The 17,833-nt window shown below is 47.0% G+C and overlaps 1 protein-coding gene across 6 annotated transcripts in view; it reads right to left on the reverse strand.

Moving 5' to 3' along the window:
* The window catches only part of CRADD (CASP2 and RIPK1 domain containing adaptor with death domain), a 222,812-nt gene that overhangs the window by 203,985 nt on the left and 994 nt on the right, over positions 1-17,833 (reverse strand). For all 6 annotated transcript variants that reach the window (XM_021092769.1, XM_021092768.1, XM_021092773.1 and 3 more), the window contains exon 2: positions 16,901-17,204. In XM_021092769.1, coding sequence (XP_020948428.1) covers positions 16,901-17,198 — 298 coding nt within the window. In that variant the 5' untranslated portion in view covers positions 17,199-17,204. The remainder of the gene's footprint in view (positions 1-16,900; positions 17,205-17,833) is intronic.

The raw sequence follows: 17,833 nt of genomic DNA on the forward strand, positions 1-17,833 counted from the left end.
CAAAGCTTCAAGAAAGAGGTGATTTCTGGAGGAAGGGGGTCTCATTTAAGCGCTTGAAGATAACAATAATAACAACAAAAAACTGCTTCAGGAGGAAGTAAATAGGAATATATGTTTGAACTGGAGAAAATAAATATCACGGCAGAGGAGGAGGGGGAGGTTTGATGTGTGAGATGACGGGTTGTATTTTGGCCATGTTGAGGCAGCTCTCTCTGGGCTAGAGATAAGAGATTTTTAGAAGCAGTTTGCATTGAAGTGGTTATCAAGCCAGGGGTACAGACAGGCTTGGCCCAAAAGGAATGATGCCAGCGAGAGAAGAAGGATTTGACAGAACTCAGAAGAAGAGCATTGAAAAGGCAAGCAGACTAGGAAGCTGAGAAATAGCAAATGGGGAGACAGGAGGAAAAACACGACCAAGGAAGAAGGTAACCTCAGGAACGAGCAAGAATGGCCCCCAGGGTCAGATGCTGCCAAGACATCAAGTGGCAACCTTGAAAACGTCAACTGACTTAACCCAAGGTCACTGATGACCTTTGCATAAACAGCTGTAAGAGGCAGAAGTCAAATGCCTAGAGCTGGAGGGGTGAATCACTGTGTTCGGATGGGAGGAGGCTCCTGAAAACCCATGGAAATAAAAGCTTCCTGAGTCATCTTCGGGTGGGGGGGGGGATGGAAGAGGAGGAATCAGACAACACGGATGCCCTTGCAACAAACTCGGTGGCGGGAGTCTCATCCTGTCCCTGCCCTCCCCTGCCAGCCGGCTGCTTTAACACAGAGGGAAAGGCAAGAGGTTGGGCAGGGAAAGGATGACATTTACCTCGGGGTATCAGCTACCATGAAAAATACCCTCCACCCATCCAAAGCCCCTTATGCTTTAGCAGATGTGTTCCTACATTAATCTGAACAACTACTCTTGGAGAAGAGCAAGAGGCAGCTCTATTTATACACAAAGAAGTTATAGTTAGAGGAAAGGAAACAACTGAAAAACAAAATAATGCCCCGGAGGTCACACAGCAAATAAAGGTAGAAGCAGGACTCCATCTGAATCTAGACCATGTGTCCGAGAGCTAACGGAGCGTCTTCACTGAAGAAAATGCTCTGTGGCCCTGGGCTGGGTCTCGGCTTCCTCATCTGAAAAATGGGAGCAACACAGGACCTGCCTCACTCTATGGGTAGTGAATGCAAAGCACCGGAAGGGGCTGGCTCACGTGCCCAAGAAATGTGAGTCCTTGTTCGCTTAGATTCCATGAGCCTGACCGGTGCATCATCCACACCCCAGGTGTACCTGCTCCTGGCGAATGTCGGTAACTGTCCAAACCTGAAACCTGGGCGTCATCCCGGAATCCTCCTTTTCCCCAGCTCAGAGTCCAGCCCGGCAGCGAGTCCTTCTAATCCAGGACTCCACAACCTTCATTTCACTACCGTCTCCCTAAGGAGCCTTATTAGGCATTTTTTCCTAATTGTATCCCTCCCATGAAGTTTTAATATCATGGATAACTGCGTATCTGTTATGACTATGGCCCTTTCAAAGACCACAAACCACCGAGATATCTAAGGTTTTTTTACACGCCCCCCCAACCAACTTCCCCCACTCGGGGCCACATTCCCCACTGAGGACACCCGCACGCACTCACCCTTGCCCCTCAGTCTCTCTCGAGCCCACTTCCCCTTTCTCTATCCTCAATGCCAGCGCCTTGTCCTCCTAATTTTTCATCTGGAATATTCCAACGGCTTTCTAACTGGGCTCCTTGGCTTCATGTCCACCAGCTTCCCCACCAAAAGCCACCGAAGGGACCCAAGCACAAGTCTGTTCGTGCGGATCGCGTTCTCAGAGTTCATCAGTTGTGCTCCACCCCCTGCTGGACTTGACAAGGTCCCTGCAGAGCAGCCCTGGGCCTGAAGCCCCAGCCTTGCTGCCGCCACCCCTCCCTTCCCCACCGGACACCACGGCTGTGGCCTCTAGGCCATGGCACCTCCTGTTACCTCTGCCTGGGATGCCCTCCCACCTTGGCCTGCCTGGTGAGCGCCTACGCACTCTTCACCACTCTGCACAGTAAGACACACACGCACTCTTTAAAGCCTTCCCCAAGTCTGCTTTTATTGCAGACTAAGTAGGAATTTCACGGTCCCTTTCACTCTCTCTGTGTCACGACTCCTCAGTTGCTCCGGTGATGATGATAACTAACATTCGACCAACATCAACTGAATGTGTAACATACACCAGCCTCTGTTCTAAGCACTTTCTGTGCATCATCTCATTGACTTGAGCACCTTGAGGGCAGGGATTCTACCTTAGTTTTTGTACCTGTTTGACTGTTGGCACATGGTAGACAGTCAACAAATGCTTGCTGAAATAATGCAGGAAGCGAAGGTTTGAGGTTGCTCAGCCTGTTCTTTTCTTCTGCTTTAAACAGCCCCTCCGGAGTTCCCGTCGTGGCGCAGTGGTTAACGAATCCGACTAGGAACCATGAGGTTGCGGGTTCGGTCCCTGCCCTTGCTCAGTGGGTTAACGATCCGGCGTTGCCGTGAGCTGTGGTGTAGGTTGCAGACGCGGCTCGGATCCCGCGTTGCTGTGGCTCTGGCGTAGGCCGGTGGCTACAGCTCCGATTCGACCCCTAGCCTGGGAACCTCCATATGCCGCGGGAGCGGCCCAAGAAATAGCAACAACAACAACAACAACCAAAAAAAAAAGACTTAAACAGCCCCTCCTACAACGGTTTATGGTGTTCGCCCTGGTATAAGGCGTGAGGGGGTGGGATTTGATTATTCTGCCAAAGATTTGACCAGTTTCTCTGAAATATACTCTGATTTCATGGGGGAAAAAGGGTATTAGGAACGCTTTTCCAAATGCAAGGGGGAAAAGTCTCACCTACAATCCAGCACACTCACCTATTTACAAATAGAGTCAATGTGAAGGATATAAATATATCTTTAAATGCCACAGGCAATGGCATAATCACCTGTAGTCTAATACTTTGGAAAAACAATGAAGAGGAAAGATTTAGCAACCTAATATTTAAAATCATACAAACAGAAGACTGTGAAAAAGAATCACGTTATATAAAAATCTAATGAAAGACTTTGAAATAGAACACTCACAGAAAGATAAACAGAAAAATACTTTAAACAGCAGAGTGAAAACTACTACTCCTAGTTCCTTAAGAGTCACTACAGAAGGTCATCTAAGTCCAATGTCCCCACCCCTACTCTCTGCTAACTGAAATACCAACCAGCCTGAATGCTAATTTGCCAAGTCTCCTGCAAGTTCATTCAGAAAGTTTCCCTCTCTGAAGAAAGGTATGTATTTTCACACACACACATATAATCTTCTGAATTTTATCCTTTACCTGGCATCACAGGGATTTAAGTGTTAGTATCAAGTGAGTAATACCTGTCTAGAAATGCCTCAAGTTCAGAAAAGAGAGAGCCTGTAAGACAAAATTCCCTCCTGTAAAAACCCACACACTGCGTTTCACTACTCGTTTATTATAAACCGTGGTTATCTCTGGGCAAGAAGATTATGGGTGATTTCCATTTTCTTGATATCTTTCTAGAGTCTTTTTTTTTAAAAAAAAAATATGTATTGCTTTCATATTTGAGAAAAAAAAGCTATTTTCACTTTTAAAAACCTATGTTTTGGTTAAACATTAACCACACTAAATAACATTTGTTATTAATTCACAAGTCACTTTCACGTACGGCAGCTAATCTCCCATTTTTGAAAAGAAATATACATACTTCACTTGACATGACATAATAAACTATAATTTTAAAACAAAAGAAATAGACATACTTTAAGCCACCACATCTGCTAAGCACGCGAAGGCCCCCAGATGATGGAACCGTGACGTCTCTAGTTCCTGTCTTTGAACCTGGACAGCTCAAGGGACAGGAGACAGTGAAAACTCACACCACGCCGGTGTCCGGATCTGGGACCTAAGACACCAGCAGCTTCTACTTCCTGCCTTTGGGAACCACCACCATCCCGTGAGGAGAGCACAGCCGCTCGGAGAAAGGCCTACGTGGACAGAAAACAGCAGCACCCATTTACCAGAAGCATGGGCAACCCACTTGGGAAGCAGGTCCTCCAGCCCCAGGCGAATCGCCCCAACTGGCACCGGGTGGAACAGAAATGAGCTGTGCCTTCTGAGCCCAGACCACATTGCACATTCGTGAAGAAAATACATGACCATTCTTTCAAAACACTAAGTTCTGGAGGCACTTGTTCCTCGACAAAAACTAACAAGAATATCATATGATGCTTTAGGTACCTGCCTCCACCTGTCCCCAGTCACAACCGAGGCTCTTTGAGGATGACTCTGCCTTTACATCCATCTTCACAGTCATTTCTTCATTCAACAAACGTGTGAAGAGTAACACGAATCTAGCATTATGCTAGATACTTTCTGCAGGTGCAGAGATAAAAACAGTCTCTGCCTTAGGGAAGACCATACTCTATGTGCGGAGACAAAGCAAAAAATAGACAATGACAATCACAATCCCAAAGGCTTAGCAGAACAGCCGGCAATGGAAGATACTCAATAAATGCTGCCTAACAAATGAATGAAGAAATCGGGTTCTAAGAACTACTTTGGGAATTACACACTATCTTCCTTCTACAGAGGAGGTGCACCCATTAGCAACATTATTCGTTCTTAGCTCTAAATTCACCCTCTTTGTCCTGCTTTGGGATCCTGGGGCTGGACCCTGCAAACATTTGTCAGATGGTGCAGTGTTCGTTTTCATCAATAGAGGGCAGTGGAGGGACACCGCAAGGCCACGGGCAGAGGAAGGGGCTTTTTCCTGCTGGTTTGGGAGGCGTCATCCCCTCCAAAGCATGCTACTGCCAGTGGCATGTGGGAAACCCAATGGTGCTCACTCTCCAGGGAATTTCTCTACCACCCAACAGTCTGCTTTCTGAGAAGCACCTCTGGTCCACCCACATTCTCTGCTGAGTTTCTCAACCTGGGAGGCTGCTCATACAAATCAGCTCCAGCCCGTAACCTCTGGCAAGTTCACCAGCAGGCTGCAGAGTCACGTGGCAGTCACTTCTTCTCCACTGAGGTCTGATCCTCAGCCTTCTGAGGGTGGGGAGAGGCCCCCCGCAAGCTCTCACTGCCTTCATCCTGTCCTCTCCTTCAGCCCCAGAAAAAGGAGCTTCTTCCATTTGCTATTTCTGCGTTCCCTTCGAGACCTCTCGGACCCTATTAGCAGTGAACCACTGTTAACTTTTTACTGGCGATTAATTCCTTACATTAAACTTTGCTTGTTCAAATTACAGTGTGGTTTTTGTCTCCAGAATGGATCCTGACAGGCACGGGAAGGAATAAAAGGGCTTAAACAGATATGAGAGACCTGAAAAAGCACCTCTGCCCAGGGCACCATCAAATGACTAATTAAGAACAAAAAGAAACTGAAAGGGAAGAGATAAATTTCAAGACCCAAAGAACAAAAACTGCTGTCAAATCTCCTTTAAAATCTTTGTCTGGTCACATTTCCTAGAAAACATTTCTTATCTTCTTAGTATGTCCTTTAATCTTCCATCTGGTAAACTGTTAAAAAAAATTAAAAAAAAAAAAAAAAAAAAGCAATGAAAATGGTGGCTGCAGGTGAGACCCAAGGCAAGAAAGGGTCAGGAAATACAGCAGCTGTGGCTAGCCCAGGTCGGATAATCTAAGCCCTGACTCCAAATCGGGATCAGGAACTGGAATCAGAGACAGGACTGCCTAGTGATCAGTAAGACTGGAGGACCAGAGTGTCAGCGTGCAAACCTCAGCTCTGCGACTCGTGAGCCATGGGACCCTGGGCAATCATCTCATGATAATAACAGGACCTCAGAGGTCAACGGGGATAAAGTTTACAGGTTAAAGCAGGCTAGAACTCGATCCAAATTCTCTTTCTAATCTCCTCTCTACGACGTCAACATTCTCAATCCTTTTTTTTTTTTTTTTTTCCCCCCAGTATCTTCTGATTTTGAAAAGATTTGGGAAGATTTCTCTTCTTCTAAAGACTGCTTTCCTATACTCTTCCTACCACCTCTGGCCTTCAGCCTGGGCCCTGCTGTATTAAGATGTAGAACACGCTCCTTCCTTAAAGGACTTTCATTTCTTTCCAGGCCCACAAATGTGGAACTATTTTTTAAAAAAATGAAAGTGATGCAGTATAGCAGACATTTCTTTTTTATTATTATTATTATTATTATTGTTTGTTTTGTTTTGTTTTTTGGTTTTTCTTTTTTTTTTTTTGAGTTCTGGTGGTATTTTATTTAGAAAAACATAGGACACGCCCCCCCCTGCCCCCCGCAAGCCAGAAAAACAGACATTTCTTAATCATCATTCACCTCTTCCTTTTGGAGCTGTCCCTTCCCCACTCCAGGTGACTCTGGTGTCCTCAGGGCTCAGGACTCGCCCCAGGCCAGCCACGCGCTGACCCCTGAGAGAAAACAAAGTGGAGGAAGTGGGGTGGCAATGGTCAGCAGAGCCCAGAGACCCCGGGCCGCCTCATTCCCCCCCGTCCTGAGCCCTGACAGTCTAGCAATTCCTCCAAAATCACGAAGAGCCCAGCAGACGTTAGAGAAATGTCTGTTTTTGCTTATGTTTGGGAGAGGTCTACTGCGTGAACCAAAGAGCCAGGGACATGTCTGACGGATGGCATCCCTCCAATGTCCTCATCTGTCACATCCCTAAGGTACCTCCCATCCGGCTCTCCCGTTCCCAGACCTTACAAGAGGGCAAGTTCCTGCAGATGTGCTCTGCCGGCTCTGCGATGGCTCCAGAACAACTGCCCCCCACACTCGGCCGCATCTACCGTATGTACAAACGGTGGGGCTGAGGGATGCTTTACAAGTCTTCCGTTTAGGTTATAAACCCACAAGCCTCTTGTTTGCCACTTAGCAATCTCAGCAGTATTATTTTGGTAACGGCGTCGCCACCTTCTCTGCTATGGTGCTGAGCATAAATAGAACATGGGCACTTCCAGGAATTGTCAGCTTGGTGCTTCGCACAAGGAGTTAAGATTTCCTTCACCACACGAACGAAAATAAAGCCGACGACGAAAACCTGCCCCAAACGTCTTCTAGAAGTTACATTTCCTTCTCAGTTAAAATGTACTGTTTTGAAACGTACAATGCACTCTTTTTCTCCCTCTGGGGGAAAAGCCCTGCGAAGAGTCATATTCACATACTCCTTTCGTGCACACTGAAGAACAAGCATAAACACAGCTGCCTATTAAAACTAAGGAAAGGCAAACATTCCTGAGGCGAGCTGCAACAACAGCCTGCGAGTCTGAGCCATACCCAGAAAAAGGGAAAGCCACCTTGCTAAGCGTGTGCTTAACCTCGGAGGCAGAGCCACCAGGAAACCTGGTTAGTGGAACTGATGACTTTTGATAGCATGATTTAGGAGCAGCAAAAGGGGGGCCTGAGTCCAGGTTCAGGAGAGCCGACACACCTTCTCCTGCTCACAGCCAAGAAGACGGAGGGTTTTTTCCTTAACTCTCAAGGTGGCAACTGAGGATGGAAGCAGCCCAGGGGCTCTGTTCCTTGACCCCCATATGGCCTCACATGAGACCCGCCAAAAAAAAAAAAAAAAAAAAAAAAGATAAAATGAGAGATGGGGTTGGGGGGAGAGATACTAGCCAGGAATTTCTTTAGATAATAGTTGGGAAAGAGAGAGAGACAAAAGGCCCCAGGGCTGCATGTCTGGGAGAGCCTGGAGCAGGGGGAGGAGCGGGTGGGGGCCAGTAAATAACACACTCTGGAGCAGCCACAGGTTATCACAATTAGAGAGGAGAGACAATTGAATTTTGAGAAAGTGTCTTTACAGGACATGAAGCAGCAGGCTTTGAAATCAAAGGGCCTGGATTCCAAATCGGGCTTCACGACACTGTGTGACCTTGAGCAAGTGATTTAACGTCTCTGTGCAACAGGGGTAGTGATACCACCGTCTTATCAAGTTACTGTCGGGATTAAATGAATTATTAAACGAAGAGGAACTGGAACACTGGCACATGGTAAGTTAAGCCCCCAACAAATACTATGATTATTATCTTACAGTTATTATTTGAGGTTCTTGGTGAGACACAAAAAAGACTAAAACTTTTTTTTTTTGCTTTTTAGGGCTGCACCCATGGCATATGGAGGTTCCCAGGCTCGGGGTCGAATCGGAGCTATAGCCACTGGCCTACACCACAACCACACCAACGCCAGATCCCAGCTGCATCTGCAACCTACACCACAGCTCATGGCAAGGCCAGTGAGCAAAGCCAAGGATCGAACCCTCAACCTCATGGTTCCTAGCTAGATTCTTTTCCACTGCGCCACAACGGGAACTCCCAAAACTCAATTTATTTACAAACAAAAACTGAGGGCAGACAGATTGTTTGACCAACCCACGGACGGACAGACTAAGCCAGTCCCAGGCTCCTGGACTGGCCTTTTGTGTCTCTCCTCCTCTCGTCTTGAGCTCCTTCTGCAGCAGAGACTAGCGTCTAACTCACTTGCCACTGGCAGGTGCTGCCTCCATTGGGACAGAGCTTGCTCTGCAGAGCACACTGTATTGTGGGTGGCCTGTAATTACCAAACAACGTCAAAAAAACCCCCCAAATCCAGATTCACCAGATAATTCAAAACCCTCCAGTCAGCTCTGTCCCAGGAACACGGAGCCAGGCATCCCCGTAGAGCTGGAAGAGACTGATGCTGGTAGAAGAGTCACACCTGCATGGGGTCTGAGACGCTAGAAGATTCTTAGGCAACGATGTCCAGGAAATTCAAGGAATTAAAAACACCTGTGAGGACAGATGTACAACAAAACTTTCTATCCCTCGACAGCTCCATTCCTACCTCCCTTCCACCTGCCCCCTCCTGAAAACGAGAACGCTTTTTTTTTTTTTTTTTTTGGTCTTTTTGCTATTTCTTAGGCCGCTCCCGCAGCATATGGAGGTTCCCAGGCTAGGGGTCCAATCGGAGCTGTAGCCACCAGCCTACGCCAGAGCCACAGCAGTGCGGGATCCGAACCGCGTCTGCAACCTACACCACAGCTCACGGCAACGCCGGATCCTTAACCCACTGAGCAAGGGCAGGGACCGAACCCGCAACCTCATGGTTCCTAGTCGGATTCGTTAACCACTGCGCCACGACGGGAACTCCAAAACGAGAACTCTTCACGCAAGCGCACAGCTCTGGGAGGCCCACACCTGGGGAGCGCCAAGTGGGAAAGGAGCCACACGCCTAACCCCCTGGTCAGATCGAAAGGTTCTCAACCCCGGCTGCACTATAACCTAGAAAAGCGTTTCTGCGTGGGTACCCCTGTTTGTGTCTTTAAAACCGCCCAGACCCAGGAGTTCCCGTCGTGGCACAGTGGTTAACGAATCCGACTAGGAACCGTGAGGTTGCAGATTCAATCCCCAGCCTCGCTCAGCGGGTTAAGGATCCGGCGTTGCCATGAGCTGTGGTGTAGGTCGAAGACGCAGATCGCTGGTGTTGCTGTGGCTGTGGTGTAGGCCGGCAGCTGTAGCTCCAATTCGACCCCTAGCCTGGGAACCTCCATATGCCACAGGTGTGGCCCTAGAAAAGGCAAAAAGACATTAAAGAAAAAAGAACCGCCCAGACCCTCTGCAGATTTTGGCATGAATCGGCCCGAGGTGAAGCCTTTAGATCATTAGATTCTAGTCTTTTTTTTTTTTTTTTTTTTTTTAGCCCAAGTTGAAAAACCCTGAGCTAAATCAACCTTGATGGTAAATAGGTGATTGATGTAGCCAAGCAACCCATTCAACCACAGGAGAGAGAAAAAACGTCACAGTGAGAATTTCTAAAAGAACATTCAATCCATTTTCTTGAGTGATATGGAAGCATCCCTGCTGGGGAGAGACCTGTCACATGGTTTGCTATTCCTAGAAAGAGCTGCAGTTGGCTGCCAACAGATGCATTATTTCATCAGTCCCATAAATACTTGATAAAAGTCTTCCACTCTTGCTTTATGTCAGCCTGGCCGAAGTGGGGAGATGGGGTGGGGGTGGGGGGGAGTCTTCTGACAAAATGCAGGACTAAACCATCAAAATTTCCTTTAAAATGATGAAAATTGGCACTAATAAAATAAAATATTTTAGTAAAATCTCATCCCAGGATACCGCTAAAAGCCCTTGAAATGTTCCTCTTAAAATGAAGAAAAAAGCACCCATACGAGTTTGTGAGAGGCTGATTTCAGTTATTAACACTCCAGCACGACACAATCCACTTCGAACCCAGCAGGGAACCAAGACTGTACAGCAAAAGTCCTCAATCCAGGGTCCAGAGCTGGGAGGCCTGGCTCCCAGTGCAGGCAGTAAGCTACATTAAGAGGCCGAGTGACGGGGGACGAGCGCCTTCATCGCCCCGCTCTTGGCTTCCTCAGAGAAAAACGAGGCGGTCTGCACCCGTTCCCTTCCCGTCTGCAAGTCTGGACCAGGATGTGTCTTCATTTGGCTGCCTTCTTACATTAGCAAATGAATGCATTTACAATGTACATCCCTTAAAATTAAGTAACGCTGGCAACTCTGCAAATAAATTTAACCAGTTCCCACCCCCTGTGCATCCACTAAATAAGCAAAATAGGAAAGTACTTTGAATGTGGCATTACAGTCTAGCTGAATTAGAGCTGGAGCCTTCTTGCCCCAATTATGCCAGCCAGGTGCTGATGCCTGCCCCGAACTCATCGCTCTTTTGATTTGTTTGTTTGGTTTTGTCTTTTTGCCTTTTCTAGGGCCACTCCCGAGGTATACGGAGGTTCCCAGGCTAGGGGTCCAATCGGAGCTGTAGCCGCCGGCCTACACCACAGCCACAGCACTCGGGATCCGAGCTGGGTCTGCAACCTACACCACAGCTCACGGCAATGCTGGATCCTTAACCCACTGAGCGAGGCCAGGGATCGAACCCACAACCTCATGGTTCCTAGTCGGATTTGTTAACCTCTGCGCCACGACGGGAACTCCCCTGTCACTCTTTTTAAATGAGAAAAATACATGCACAGCATCTTCACACTTTTTTGTCGTATCCTCATACCATTGTTAATTTCTTAGTGTTTTTCTTTATGTTGACTCGTTTTTACATAATACAAACAGTGTGTTTTAAAAGAACTTCAGGAATAGAAAACAGTTTTACTTGTCATGAAGGAAACTATGACACTCATACAAGGGGTTGGGGGGTGGAGGAAACACAACTAAATTCTAACTAAATATCGGTGTCCACAGAAGGATTTAAGCATGAGGAGCTGTCTTGGTTAAAAAGAAAAACTGGCAAGTGTCCAGAGAGATATCACAGAAATACCTGTATTAAACGACAGCTTTCATTTGGGTGATAACAGGATTCAAACAGAGAGGAGAAGGACACAGCTCTCTCACCTGTGATTTAATCCCACAGCTGCCTATCATACACGGTCATTTTAAGCACCCGCCAAGATCAGGCCTGTGGACACACCCCAGCTTCTAGGAAGCCCAGCCACAAACGGTCGAGCCTGGGCCTTTGCTGACCAGCAGTGCGACACGTCCCTCTGGGAGGAAGGTCACTCTCCAAAGGGCCTGGGCTCCCCGCCACACGGTCACCGGGACCCCCCTTGAGTTCCTTCACGCGTGTGTTCTCCTCTTTCTGAAAGTTCGTCCTCCGGGTACCCGCGCTGTTGAAGAATTCAGGTCTCTGCTGCACATCCTCTCATCGGAGAGGCTTTCTCCGACTGCCCACATCATCTGCTCGGCCCTTCCTCACCACCCTGCCACCGCTGCTCCCAGCACTCTCGACATCTCATGCATTATGTATTCGTTCGCTTGCTTCTGTCCGTCCCCAGCGGACTAGGGAATACGGTGAGCTCCGGAAGAGCAGGGGCTTGGTTCCCTAACCCATCCCAGCAGCCATGGTCCGGCACTAATATCTGTTGAATGAGTGAATGAATGAACCTCCTCCGCTGATCTGGAGATCCCGTGTGTCTTTGCTACCTAGCGCCCAGCATCTAGCGGGTGCTCAGGAAGTCCAGGATAACCACGCGGGGCTCCCTGTAGACTCTGCCCTTACCAGGAGGAGGGGTCTTGCTCTGAGCCCCCACTCCGTCTCTAGGACACGGGATGCCACAGGGTGAGCTCTACGCAGCCTGGAGAGACCATAATGAACGACGATCAGCTCTGAACTCAGCAAACGCAGAGCAGATGTGGATTTGTGGTATGATTCAAAAATCCCAGCCTACCACATTGCTGTGGCTCTGGCGTAGGCCGGTGGCTACAGCTCCAATTAGACCCCTAGGCTGGGAACTTCCACATGCCGCAAGAGTGGCTCTAGAAAAAGGCAAAAAGACAAAAAAAAAAAAAAAAATTGTCTTGGAGTTCCCATTGTGGCTCAGTGGTTAACAAATCCGACTAGGAACCATGAGGTTGCAGGTTCGATCCCTGGCCTTGTTCAGTGGGTTAAGGATCTGGCGTTGCTGTGTGGCTCTGGTGTAGGCTGGCAGCTACAGCTCCAATTCGACCCCTAGCCTGGGAATCTCCATGTGCAGCAGGAAGCAGCCCTAGAAAAGGCAAAAAGACCAAAAAAAAAAAAAAAAAAAAAAATCCCAGCCTAGAAATCTCTCCAATAACCCATGCCTAGGATTTCTGCCTTATTTACCAGCAACTTCAGATGCATGCAAGTATACCTCTGACAGCCAGAGTGGGAAACAGCGGTTGATGTGCTCTGCATGGTCACACAAGGCCAGCTTCAAAAGGGACAGCTGAGCCCTGGAGCCTCTGGATTGAGGGGAACCAGGCCAGCCTGACCTCCTCACGGAGGCCAGAGCATTGGGTCAAGCTCATGCAAGGTTGTGACAAATGTCAGCCCCAAGACAGCTACTCCAGCAGGCTAAAGAGATGAGGCATCTGATGCTGACACAGCAGGCGTGGAGCTGCGTTCTAAGAGACCTCTCCTTCATCCGTGCTGGTGGCTAAGAGAACATAAAGCAGAAATTTGGCTTAGGGAGGAGGAAAAAAAAAAATCTCCTGAGCCTAGAAAAGACTGGGGTTAAAGGAAGCGTTGCCAGGCTGACTGTCAAGTGGGAATCATGGCACAGACCCAGTCCCACAGCTGCGGCCAATATGGTGGAAGAGACGCCTGGGGCCCAGAAGTCACTCCCACCGCGACTTTAGGCTCAGTCCCACCAGCTGGTGAGGCCGAGGCTGCTGACAAACCTCTTTTCCAGATCCAGATTAGCTCAGGCACCAGAATGAGCGTGTCAGCCCAGACAGGGCCCCCGAGAAGTGGGAAGCCAGGCAGGCAGGCACATGCTGCCTTTACCCAGATGCCACAGTGCCCTCATCTCCTAAGTGACCTGCCAGGACCCCAGGGAGGATTCCAGCTCATCTAGCATCGAGTGTGTGACCTTGGCCAGGAAGCACACACTGCAAAGTGTTCCTTCCATGGTGCCAAGCTGGATTAAATCATTTTAGCACCAGAATTCCTCTTTTTAAATGTAAGGGTCCTTACAGGGTGAGAAAACACAGTTCAATTACCCTTTAACATCTAAGGCCTTTTTTTTTTTTAAAAAAAAAACAGAGATAGGGATACCAGCCACCTAAGCACATCCTGAGAGAATCACAGGTTTAAAATGTTTTGAATTTTGTTTTGTTTATGTTTTGAGATTTCCTGGAGGCCGAGTTAAGTCCAGCAGAAAGGATCAAGATATCACTTGATTCTTCTCTAAAAAATTATACCCAGAATCTAAATTAAAAATAACTCACTAGGATCAGTCACCAAATAAGGCCTTTGAGGGAGCTCAAAGTTTACAAGCAAAACACAAAGATTAACCAACCAAACAAAAGGGAAACCAAGAATCTCTAAGAAAGACCCAAACAAAAAAAGGTTTTATAAAATAAAATCAGTTCATGACTGGAGAAGAATCAACCTCTGGGCCCAAGAGAAAGCCATCCCTCCCCATTCCTCTTCAAGGCCTCCCAAGAGGAGACCACCAAACCTCTACAAATTACTGAATAACTGCAACCCAAATGAGTAAAAGATCAGAAGAGGTTAACACATATACATACACATAGAAGCAGCACACTTTCCTATGTCCCAGTTCCTGAAAATTCAAACATGCCTTTACAAAAATTTAAGCAGACCATTTAAAAGCTTATTAAAATGACTCCATTACAACACTGGAGAAGCACTGGGTTCCTGGGAAAGAGGCCTCTGGGTCCACTTGTATTTTTTACAGGGACATTAAACTGAAGGCATTTCAAAGCCGCTACCCTTTCCAGGATTAAAAAAAAAAAAAAAAAAAAAAAATTAGGCTTCCAACCAATCAAGTGCTAATTTAATTTTATATTAAAAACTACCATCAACTAATTAAACCCTTAAAGTTTAAGGTCTCAAATAAAGAAGACTGTTAACTAACAACGCCTTTAAAATATATCATTTCCTCCAGGTTTTACAGGCAGAGATGGGTGAAACCTAAGGTGTAGTGGCTTTTCCAAGTGACGTGTGTGAGATGGAAAAGGACAGCGCGAAGGAGGGAGTGATCAACGGCAAGCGGAGGGTTTTTGGGTGAGCGGGGGCGCACCTGGGGTCCTCAAAGTCCGTGGGAATACTGACCCTCTTTTAACGGAGTGAGGTGGGGGGGGTGCACTGCACCCTTATGCTTCATCCCGTCCTTAGAGTTTGTAACCTTACTTAACATAGGCGGTAATTGCTAAAAACTATTCAAAAAGTGACCTTATATAATTGTCACTATGGGACATAGATGGAACAGTATGTAACTCAGACCCTCTCTCCAGAATATTCTTTTCAGGAGCTGTGTGACTCGACAGGAAGTAAAGCAATTAACAGTACCTTATTTGTGCAGTAGCCAACCTAGCCTTCCATAGACCCCTTCCACCGAATTAACAAATTCACTTTTACTTTTCCAAACTTCAGCACAGACATGCAATTTTTTCCCACTCGTCCTGTTTCATTCTGCTTACTTTTAAACCCCACTGCCACCACCACCACAACCAAAACTACTTTCCTTGAACTTCACTGTAGCTTTCACTGTTTGGTTAAAAAAAAAAAAATTTTTTTAAATTTTTTGTGTTCTTTGAATGAATCAGAAGAAATAAAATGGGGTCACACCTCTTTGAAGAGCATACAACAGTATCATTTACAGCACCCCAAATGATTATGAAATTAAATTAAATATTTGGTAGTAATGGGCTTTCGGTCTGCCTGCTTTGTTGTTTTCAACTATGTATTGCCAAGAGGAACCTCTAAGTCAAATACCAGGCGAAGACACTGGACACCCTAACATTTCTTTTAACATCTCCCCACTCCTAAGTTATTTATTCTGCTTTCAATCAAGTGCTAGAAATGTCTTAGCTCCTTCCATTTGGCTCTGTTCACACGCCTGGAGTATTTTCTTTTGTAAGGACAATCCAACCTGAGAATTCCTGTGGTCCTCAGAGGCCAGCTCTTTTCAGGATTTCAAAAAGCCTAAAACATACATTTACCTGTAATGTGGCCATGCTAAGAAATGAAAATATTTTTGCTCTTTCCACTGGGATTTTGCAAGGCCTTCCTAAGTCAACCGGGTACCTCATGCTGATCAAATATTCAGATATGTGTCATTAATACAGAGGGAAGAATTAATCATGTCTTCTTAATACATGTGATCTGGAAAATCATCCAAAATATGAGGTCCGTGGAGCAGAATAAAAGCAGTCTTTTTATTAGAGGTATTTGTTTTTTTAACCAGTTGTATTGGCATTTTAAAAACGGCAACAACAAATCCTTGCGGACTTCGACTTAGGGTAGTTCTAACTATCATTGTCATTAAAAAAAAAGAAAGAAACTGAGAATGTCAATTTCTAACTCTATTAAAAATAAGCAAGTAGGAGTTCCCATCGTGGCTCAGCGGAAATGAAGCTGACTAGCATTCATGAGGACACAGGTTCGATCCCTGGCCTTGCTCAGTGGGTTAAAGATTGGCGTTGTTGTGGCTGTGGCATAGGCCAGTGGCCACAGCTCCGATTCGACCCCTAGCCTGGGAATCTCCATATGCCACGGGTGCGGCCCTAAAAATGACAAAAAAAAAAAAAAAAAAAAAAGCAAGTAAATTTTTTTTTTTTTTTTTGGCCAGTTCAGTTTTCTGCTCCTCAATCTCCGTAAAAAGTAGAAAGCATGAGAGGTGTTAAGAGGGAACAAGTGTTTCCTATCACATCTCCTTCCGACACAAGCCAGGCTGATAACCCTAGGACGGTTTCTCTTTTTCATAGCTTCCAACGTTCCTTCAAATCAAAAGGAGCCATCCCTCCCCCAAAGCACTGTCCACACCAAATTAAACACTCCAGGTGTCCAAACAAAGCCCACCTGAAAGGAAGACTTTAAATCAACAGCCTTTAAAAACAAACAAAGCCAGCCTTCCAAATAATCCCCTTTGGCCACGCAGGGTGGGCCATGGAGCAGGTGCAAGGCGTGCCTTCCTAGACGCTGTCTCCTCCTTCATGAGTCTGACCTTTTCCGGCCCGCCGCTCTGGCACCCCTCTGGCACCCCACACATCAGTTATCAGGACGCCTGAAGCCTACTTTCCCATCTGCACTTTCCAAATGGCTCCTGATGCCAAGGGCTGAGACATGACCTGGCTCTCAGAGGAGAACATGCCTCCCAAGGGACCTGCCAACTTTCCCTGGAAGCATTTCTAAACTATCCGCTGCGTTCCCGCCTCACCCTCCCAGCCATGGCCCATTGCGCCTTCCCCCGCTGCACGTCCTAGCTCCACCTCCTCATCTGGTCCCACCAACGCCAGGTGCCTTCAGCACAAACTCCGTACCCATTTTCAGGACAGGCCAACGCCCAGGCAGCCTAAAACCCCAACTTCACATCCAAAGGGCACAATTCCAACACTTTGGGAGCTGGTCTGGAGGGATCATTTTGAGGCCTACCTGCAGGCAGCTCAACTATGGCTTCTTCTCTTGCCTTCTCCAGCTTCTCCCTTACCCAAGGGAATTCCTGCAGGGAATCTAGGAATACATCGAATGCTTTAGGACCCCTGGAAGGTAGGATATCCAGCAGCAGCATTGTTTTCCGAAGGCCTGTAGCTTGAGCTTTAATTTCTTGAACGTGGTTTTCCGTCAAGATCCCTTCCTGGTAAAGATACTGGAGAACCAGCCCCTCTACCAGCACCTCTGCACCCAGCTCCAGGCGAAGGGAGCGAAGGACTTGCTTGTCTCTAGCCTCCATGTGCCCCTGGGAAAAGACAAAAGGTAGCTCAGATCACGGGATGCCTGATGAGCCCCTAAAAAGGCTCTTACAATGCAAACTCCTTAAGGTCAAGGACGTCTCTGAAAATTAGCAGAGTGCCAGGCCACGGTGTTTCATACGCAGCTGTTAAGCCGAGCTGAATTAATTTCCAATGTTCCTGAACGTGATGAACAGCCCTGAGCATGAATCATGCCCTTTGTTTTTGCTCTCTACATAGTGAGGTCCTAGCTCCAGTCTTGTTCCATAAAGAGATTGGGAAAAAAAGTGGATCAGAGACCCTACTTTAAAAGCAATTTTTTTCTGAGGATAACAGAGGAGCATTTCATTTTAGCATGCTTGAGAAGAAACAGTGCTTTTTATTTTAACATTGCCTTCATCAGAGATAACCCCATCACGGCAGAAACTGCTGATATCCATGTGGGTATCCTTTAGACCCAGGGCATGTGCCGAACCTGATCCGCAGTGGGGGTGAGGCCAGAAACCTGTGGGGGTACCATACGTTTAAGAATCTTTTTCACCAAGAGAAAAGGCCTTCAAGGAAAACATTAAACATTCCTGCCCAGTCTACAGTAAACCTTACACCTAATCACAGACTCCAGCCCTTCCCTGGAAGA

The sequence above is a fragment of the Sus scrofa genome, chromosome 5 (genome assembly GCF_000003025.6).
Source record: "Sus scrofa isolate TJ Tabasco breed Duroc chromosome 5, Sscrofa11.1, whole genome shotgun sequence".
Lineage (NCBI taxonomy): Eukaryota > Metazoa > Chordata > Mammalia > Artiodactyla > Suidae > Sus > Sus scrofa.